This window comes from Dromaius novaehollandiae, chromosome 1 (genome assembly GCF_036370855.1).
Source record: "Dromaius novaehollandiae isolate bDroNov1 chromosome 1, bDroNov1.hap1, whole genome shotgun sequence".
NCBI classification, from domain to species: Eukaryota; Metazoa; Chordata; class Aves; order Casuariiformes; family Dromaiidae; genus Dromaius; species Dromaius novaehollandiae.
In genome coordinates, this window is record NC_088098.1 from 23,435,109 (window position 1) to 23,443,331 (window position 8,223).

Genomic DNA, 8,223 nt, shown 5'->3' on the forward strand with positions numbered 1-8,223 from the left:
TAATACCTGCAGTCCAGCTATGGCTCTTGCCCTTGCATCAGAGCAGATTGTGCGTTATCTTAAAAAGGAAGGAAACGCTCAAGCCCACGCTCTCAGCGTCTCTTCCAAGAAGAGTAATACTGAGCTGTTTTTTACATATTGGGAAAGAGCAGCCCTCATGAAGAGATGCTGACAGATTAGATGTCTTCAGGTGGCCAAAATGGCTAGAGGTCTTTGGTTGTGCAGGCGCCTGCAGGTGGTGGGCAAAGCTGCTTATCTTTGAGTTCACTCTGAAGACTGATGTAGCGAGTGAAAAGAAGAACACATTCCATGCTCCTGCCCTCTTCTTCATGCTCATGTAACAATGTTTCCTTAGGCTATGGCCGGACAGCTTCCGGAGGAGATTGCCGATGCTCTTGAACAGCAGTCGCTTCCAGAAGGCTCGCTTGGAGTTACAAAGCTTTGTTGCGGTGAGCTGAAGGAAGACAAACTGCGGTTGCAGGAGGAACTGGACAGGGTTAAAGCCAAGGTAGGCAAAACCTGTAACTACATTAATAAATGCGTTGACATTGTTCTTCCCTGTAAATGAGGAAAAAGGACAAAGCAGTATTCTGAGTATTCTGAGCAGTATTCAGGATGGGGATGGGAGAGGCCAGTATGAAAGAGGATGAAGCAGCAGGGTTTTGGAGAGACGACTTGAGAGTCGAAGCAGTCGCCTTGTCTGTACGGAAAACGCAGCTGACTCGCGTGGGTCCTGGTTGTGGTTTTACAGTTGCAGGAGTCGGAAGAACAGCGTGTTCAGTCCGAGCGTTGTGCTCAGGACTTGAAGACGGCCCTGGAAAAGAAACAAAGAGAAGTGGTAGCTGTTTCCCAGCAACTGCAAGACCTTCTGGAAGCCTCCTCAGGAACTGTTAGCCTAAAACCTCTGGAAGAACGAGTGGGACGGTAAGGAACTGTCACGGTGAAGCAAGGCTTTGCTTTCTGGGACAGTGTAAAAGCAACAGGATTACCTTGCTGCATCACAGCAAGTTAATGCACAATTTTGAGAGAAGCTTTTGCTTTAGATGATGTTATTTCCCACTGTTGTGTCAGTATTTGTGCTCTTGTGTCTTCCCATAACGAGACCTGTGTTTCTTTTCAAGGCTTGAACTTGCAAACGCCAGCCTGGAAGGCAGAGTCCAGCAACAGACTGCTAGAATCAAAGTTCTTCAGAAAGAGCTGCGTGGCTCTGCCTCTGTAAGCCAGTCATGACTTTTGTTTTCCTGAGCTCCTGAGGCTAGCTCTGTGTGTGGGGGGGGAAATTTTCAGAAGAGATTGTCCTGGGGAGCCTAGGGGAAGTCATTTCCTGCAGCCTGCAGACGATCCGTTGTGGTGCTTACCCCTGAAGCGCAGCTGCCTGATGGCTTTCCTGCCTTAAAGGCATTCTGCAGGTTAGCTTGTGGAATTGCCTTGGTGCCAAGCGCTTTGTCGCCGAGCCCTAACTGGCATCCTCGGACTGTGGCAAGAGTTCCGTTGCCCGGCCTCTGAGCACCTTCCCTGTTTAGTGGCTATGGATTCCTTGGCTGGAAGGTGTAAATCTGTAAAGTAACTTGAGGAACTCCAAAGATGCGCAGCTGCAACCAATGAAGGAATCCCACATTGCTAGGCAGTGTTATTTTCGGTGTGCTTGGTCTGAGTTGGTGGAGACAAGCCCTCAACGAAGGGAGACTGCTGGATCACTGGAACTGGGGGTAGATTGTAAAGGAGTAGGGAGATGGAGAAATGTTTGTGGCACTTCTTTTTGGTAATACCCCTTAAATGAGGTGTGAGCTTCAGTCTGGAAAGTGTCAGCGTGCCTTTTTTGCTTTTTTTAATGCTTCCGTAGGTTCATAATCGCCTGGAGGACCTGATCACTGGCTTACGGACAAGACGCGTGCTTTCGGAAGAAGACCCAAGTCAGCAGGTACATCAATGGTTGCTGTGAATTTCTTCTTCTAGTCTTTCAGGTTTTTGGGGGAGTTGGGGGTGTGTGTGTGTGTGTGTGTGTGTGTGTGTGTGTGGGCAGCTAAACCGTCCAAGAGTTCTGTAATGGTGAACTCCTCCAAGGGCCGTTGCCTGCTGATGGCTGAAGCTCCTCCTGAAGCTTTAAATGAAGCCCTGCTCTCCACTGATGTGGCTACATAAGTACCCCCTGCTAGTAGCAGAGGGACTGAGGAAGCTGTTCTTCAGGGTCTTTTCCACCTTTTCCCCGTGAGCCCCTAGTAGCAGGTGGCCTTCCCTTTTGTGGTGGGGGGGGGGGGGGGGGACAGGACGGAGGGAGGTGGGGGGGCTGGCAGGCAACTGTTTCTGTCCCTCAGTATTGGCCTGTTCAGTGGGAAAACTGAAGTGCTGACCTTTACGTGGGCATTCTGTCCCCTGGAGTTCTGCGGCCTTGGGCTAGCAGAGAGAGACGTCCTGCAACATCTGTGTGAGGAACGCTGTCTGCACCTAATGCTTATAGATGCCATTACTGAGTTATGTGTGCCATTTCTTCTTTCTGTTTGGAAAGTGTGAGAGCAAAAGCAAGTCAATGAAGAAGCTGGTAGAGTGGAAGCGACCAGCAGAAGCCCGACTGGAGCAGGAAATGAGAAGAAACATGGAACTGCAGAAAGAATGCAACAGGTAAGTATGGGTTTTTAGTACTTGTAAGAAGTATGGACTAGGCTGGGAGTCAAGCTTTATTTAACTTGACCCTAAGACTATGAGGACGTAACAGTTTGTGAGCACCTTCAAGCCTTGCGTTAGATCTTGCAAGTGGCTTCTGTACGTGAGCGTACGGTTTTAGGTAGGTGGAAGTGCAGGCTGCCCTGCAGTTGTTGTGGGGAGAGAGGGAGGGCAGGCAGAAGTCCGTCACCTCTGTTTTCAGGCCAAGGGAGTACCTCCATGGGAGCAGAGGAAATTTCGACCCTGCAAGTGATCTGTGGGAGGGAAATGATTTTTTTTCCCCTGGTTTGGGTTTGGGTTTTTGGGGGGTCCATAAGTCCTGGCCTGTCAGTCAGGTTACAAACAAGGTAAGCCCCATCCATGCTGCTTACCTAAGTGTATACGCAAAGGCTGACTGTCCCTGGGCTTCCTATTTTATGCGCTAATTTGCTGCACAGGTCCAGGAGGCTTCTTGAAAGAGCTATGAAGAAACTGAGGGCGTATGAGAGGCGAGAGAGTGAGTCCCAGTCGGATTTCCAGGGCGCAATGGAGGACACGCGTTCTGGAAGGGGCAGCGAAGTTGGTAGATTAAGAACAAAGGTGAGCTTTGGTTTGTTCGGGTTTTTTGCTGTTTTTGGAAGCCTGTATGATTTAATTCTGTTTCCTGTTGTTAATGATCTGGTGGCTGTGTTCCGAAGTGAGTGGATTTCCCCTGTGATCCCTGAAAATGCCTAACTAATCCTTTGGTAAGTGAAGAAGCGTTGCAATACCAGGGTGCTGGTGTGGGAAAGGTAAATTTCTGAGGAGCAAAGAGGAAGACGGAGTTTTAGTTGACCTTTGGGGCCTACTGAAACCTGGTACTTCCTGAAAGCGCTTGAAAACAAACTCCCGCTTTGATCTGGAAAGAACACGCCTTCTTCCTCCACTGCTTGAAAAGCTCCTTTCTGGAGCACTGTTGGCGAAGCTTTCAGTGTCACGGAAAGAAGAGGATGTGTCTCTTGTGAGTTCTGTCCTGAAGTAACCTGACTGTGTGACAAATATGTAACACTCCTCGCACCCCCTGTCCATCCAAAACGCCCCCTCCCCCCCCGATAGATATTGTTTCTGATGAAAGGAGAAGGTGTCCAGCTCTGTGGATATTTGGTTTCCTGTGAGCGTCTGAGGCTGAGGCTAAGTGAGTCTGTCCTTTCCCTGTCTACAGGTCCGTGAACTTTCCCACTGGCTGGCGACAGAGCGGAGAAGGTCGAGGCAGCTAGAAAAAGCAAATGAAGGCTTGCGCGAAGAGTTGGCTTGGCTGCATGGGAGCTGTGACAAACTGCGCAAGAGGAAGCAGCATCTGGAAGAAGAGGTGGTTGTCCTCAGGCGTCATTTAGAGGCCAAGATGATGGATCGCAGCCACGTAGAAGTCTATAAAAAGGAGGCTGAACAAAGAGCTGGGCGAGAGCTAAGGCAAAAACTGCAGGAAGTCAATCTCTTTCTGCAGGTAAACTTACTTCACCCTGGTATCTGTGGTCCAGTTGTGCCTTGTCATTCCTTCATTCTTTCCTGTTGTGATTTTTCAGTATTTCATGCTTCTGCCGTCAGGGCTGTGGGGTCATGGGCTCTTCACATCTTCAGGAGGTTGTTGAAGGGTGTGAGCTTGTTGAATGGTTGTCCTCAACCACTCTGAGATCCTGTGAATAATCTTCTCCACCCACGTAGGTCACTGGGGAATCGGGTAACAGCGCTAAGAGAAGAATTGCAAGGAGACTAGTGTCTTGCCGAGACAGAGGTTGCTTAGTCCCAGCTTTGACCGAAAACAAAGAAGTTGCGCTAAGAGTGTGTGTGCGTGTGTCTCTTTCCGCACAAAAAGGATTATGTAATGTGGTGCTTCTGGGTTTCGCCCTCCCTCGTTGAGGGAAGGGAGGAGGCACCGTTGCCTCCCTGAGTAAGGTTGTGCTCTTCCGGTTGGGGGTGTGATACAGACTGGGGGGAAAGTTCTCTTCTCTCCTGGGGCTTGAAATTGCATGCTCTGCTTCAGACACAGGCAGCCACCCAGGACCGAGTGGAACGCATAAGAGCTGCTACTGAAGCTTCCACGGTAGGCCGACTGCAGCAGAGAATTAGGGATTTAGAAGATGAATTGGCTCTCACAAAACGCCTGCAGCGAGCCAGAGCTAATGTGGGGCTTGCGGAAGCTGGTGCTGCACATCGTCACGAGTGCTGCAGGAGCCGCTCTTTGACGACGAACCCCGTGGGCAATGCTTCCTCTGTGGCAGACCGAGTGGAAGCTCATATGGCTGAGGTAAGGCATTGTAAACCCATGTTATTCTCGAATTACCTTTAAAGAATATGAATAAGCTAGGTTCAGCTTTTAAGCTGAAAATGAGCATCATCAATGAGCATCCTAGCTCCAGGACACCCAATCCAGTAGTCTGAACGTGACTGCTGACCCTCACAATGCTGCAACCTCGGCAATACCTCTGGTCCGCGTGTGTCCCAGAATTAGCAGTCAAGAACCGTCAAGAGGTGACTGCTGCAAGGAAAGCCAGCTCGTTCTGGCCTGAGTCCTTTGGTAATGAGTAAATTAAGCAGCATTTTGGCTCTTCTCTGTGTCGGTATGTTGGTAGGTGAGCCTGTGTGTGTCTCAGAATTAGTGGTGATTCCCCCGGGGATTCAGCCTGAACTGCTTGCTCTCTACCTAAGCCCAGAAGCTGTATGCTCTCTGTTTGGACAGTCACTTCTAGATGTCCCGGCGTGCATCATGATGGAAAAAACCGCAGGCATCACGAGCCTTACCCGCTGTCAACAGTGTAAACGTGCTGCTTGTGCGCTTGTGGATAGATCTCTGACCTTCCCTGGTTGCTGTGAAGTCATTGTGCTTTTTGCTGTACTTTCTAAAAAGCAGAATATGAGAAAACTGATGAGTTGCGATTGCTTTGTGATGCAGTTAATGCCACACAATGCGTCTTGGTGGACAACGAATTTCTCTGTACTGTATTGGGGATGATGTTTCCCGTTCTTATTCTGCATTACAGCTGGGTTTCCAAAGGCTGTAGAAGCTAGTACTACAAGCATGTAACTATTGAGGTCTTCAGGGTATCCTGTATATACTTCCAGGTGCGGCGGGAATGGTCAAAAATATCGCTGAAGAACTTGAGCAAGGTAATTTGTCAGGATATGTTAGCAGTGTTGTGAAGGAAGATGACCGTTCCTAGTTTCTGGACACAACTACTTGAAAGCTGTCAAGCTCCTGTGCTAAGCACAGCTGTTTTCTACTAGCTTTCCAAGCTAGAGCTTTATGTGAAAACTTCCTGCTTATCCAAATAATAGTGGCACAGAATTTATGCAGTTGCCTTTAAGAAAAACAGAAAAAACAGTGTACACGCTTGTACACACACCCCCCGCGCCCCCCCCCCAGTGCCCTGAATAATCCCACCTCTTTGTGTTAATTGTTCCTCCAGAGCCACGGCTTTGCAGTGACTGGGCCTGTTTCAAAGCAGGTAGCCCCGGAGAGCAATTCCTTCTGTCCCAGTGGTCCTTAATCTCCGAGCGAGCGGCTGGCTGTTGCTTTCTAGCTCTTTGCATTTGCCTGGACGGACACAAGTCCGTTGCATTAAAGCCGTTTGCATTGTGAATGGAGTTGCCTGTCTCCTGGGAGTAATAGGGTTTGTTTGGTTTGGGGACTTGTTACCTTTTCCTACTGTGACACTAACATAGGGCATTTTCTCCCCCCTCTGCTGCCCCCCCTTCCTCAGCAATGGCTGAACTGAAAATTGGATCGGCTGGAGCTTCTGCCTGGGCATCTGCTGAAGGATCCTCAGAAAACGGAGACCAGGAGCCACTTTCCAGGGCAATGTAAGAGTATCACGCCGTTTCCGCCAAAAACGATGTGCTCTGACTTGGACAAAAATGCTAGGGAGCAGCCGCTCTGGAAGTAGCTGCGTTTGCCGTTTCATGCCTGCCGAAGTGGTGAGCCAGCAGAAGATGCTGGGGCAGAGGAAGTCCCCATTCCAGAAAGCTAAGAGTGGTTATCCTGAGACGAATGAAGCCTGGGGAAATGTGCCTTCTGCCTCTTAACGGAGTGGTGTGTAGATAATAACACGCTGTATTTAAATGAAAGTATTCTGTTCCAACTTGGTACTTAATAAATTTTGCAGTCTAGTACCTGTCTCTGTTTCATTCCGTTCCCCCTCCTGACTTTGCCTGCCCTGCCCATGTGGCTGTACCCTCTTGCTCCGTCTGCTTGTGTCTCTTACAGAATAGTAGCTGTCAGACTGCTGCCAAAGGGGGAACGCTGGCAGGAGTCTGGCCTGTTGCTGCCTGTGGCTGCAAGGCGGGGGTCCTCTTCCTCAGTGGAGGCCGCAAGCAGGAGTGTGTTAAGACGGGGGCCTCGACTTCAGGTCTTGCTAATACTGGGGCACTTGACTCCGGCTGCCTTTCAGAACAAGGCTTCCTGTGGTCTAGGCAGAAGGGAGGGAGAGGGCTCCTGGTAGCCGTGAAAGGTTGCAAAGCCCACCAGTCTGGAAGGGTATCTGGTCCACGTGGAGTCAGCAACGGGGAAAGGGGGGAAGACATTTCTCTGCCCTGCAGCATGACTGGCAAGGCTGACCTTCTGTTCAGTGCTGGGCACTTGCTTTTCTCTCTCCAAAGCAAAAGCAAGTGCAGAAAGTCTGTGCCTTCCCTTTGTGTCGTCCTTTTGACAAACTCTGACATGAACTGTTTTCAAATGGTTCCCAGCCTGCTTCTGTCCCGCTGGCTGTCAGCGAGAGGTGCAGAAGCAGGACTGAACCTCAGCGCTGGCATCTGCCATAACAGGAGCTGGTGATGGTTACAGTGCGGCTAGGGAAAAGTCCCGTCAGCTCCTCAACTTCAGCGTGCATCTGCGCTGCCAGTGCGAGGCCACTCTCGATGATGTGTGAGAGGTCATGGCAATCGCGGGAGGTTCCTGAGGCCTGGCCCACAGCAGCTGTCCCTCCTGCCTTGAAGAGGGGCAAGAAGCGGGACCCAGGGAGCTACAAGCGGGCCAGCGGCACCTCGAGGCCTGGCAAGCTGATGGAGCAGAGCCTCCCGGAAGCCCTTTCCAAAGACGTGGAGGCCCAGAAGGTGACTGGGAGTAGTCGGCATGGATTTACCATGAGGCGGTAATGTGCTCTTGTCGCAAAGAAGGCCAACGTTATCCTGGGCTGCATTAGGCAGAGTGTTGCCAGTGGGTCAAGGGAGGTAATTCTCCCCCTCTACCTCATCCCGGGTGAGGCTGCATCTGGCGTAGTGTGTCCCGTTCTGGGCTCTGCAGTAGAAGAGAGAGATGGAGCTACTGGAGCAAGTCCAGCGAAGGGCTACTAAGATGATTATGGGCCTGGAGTTTTTCTCATATGAGGAAAGGCTGCGAGAGCTGGCATTGTTCTGCCTGGAGAAGAGAAGACTGAGGCGGGATCTTACCAATGTTTATAAATATCTGAAGGGAGGGTGTAAGGAAGATGGGGTCAGACTTTTTTCAGTGGTGCCTAGTGGTAGGATGAGAGGCAAAGGGCAGAAACTGAAACACAGTTGCATCTGAACATAAGGAACGACTTTTTTACGGTGAGGATGACCGAGTACTGG

At 50.4% G+C, this 8,223-nt stretch overlaps 1 protein-coding gene across 1 annotated transcript; it reads left to right on the forward strand.

Annotated features, from left to right (window-relative positions):
• Positions 1-1,134: 1,134 nt before the first annotated feature.
• On the forward strand, positions 1,135-6,001 carry LOC135327569 (ankyrin repeat domain-containing protein 26-like). Its single transcript, XM_064507177.1, has 7 exons — positions 1,135-1,215; positions 1,844-1,921; positions 2,507-2,619; positions 3,099-3,240; positions 3,842-4,123; positions 4,661-4,924; positions 5,740-6,001. Exons 3-7 carry the CDS (start codon positions 2,528-2,530, stop codon positions 5,815-5,817), a joined length of 858 nt encoding a protein of 285 aa, XP_064363247.1. The 5' UTR covers positions 1,135-1,215; positions 1,844-1,921; positions 2,507-2,527; the 3' UTR covers positions 5,818-6,001.
• Positions 6,002-8,223: the final 2,222 nt, after the last annotated feature.

Coding starts and splice junctions, on each gene's coding strand:
- LOC135327569 (XM_064507177.1), top strand. CDS start 2,528: ATGAAGAAGCTGGTAGAGTGGAAGCGACCAGCAGAAGCCCGACTGGAG. Junction 4,124..4,660: donor AAGTCAATCTCTTTCTGCAG/GTAAACTTACTT, acceptor GCTCTGCTTCAG/ACACAGGCAGCCACCCAGGA. Junction 4,925..5,739: donor TGGAAGCTCATATGGCTGAG/GTAAGGCATTGT, acceptor ATATACTTCCAG/GTGCGGCGGGAATGGTCAAA.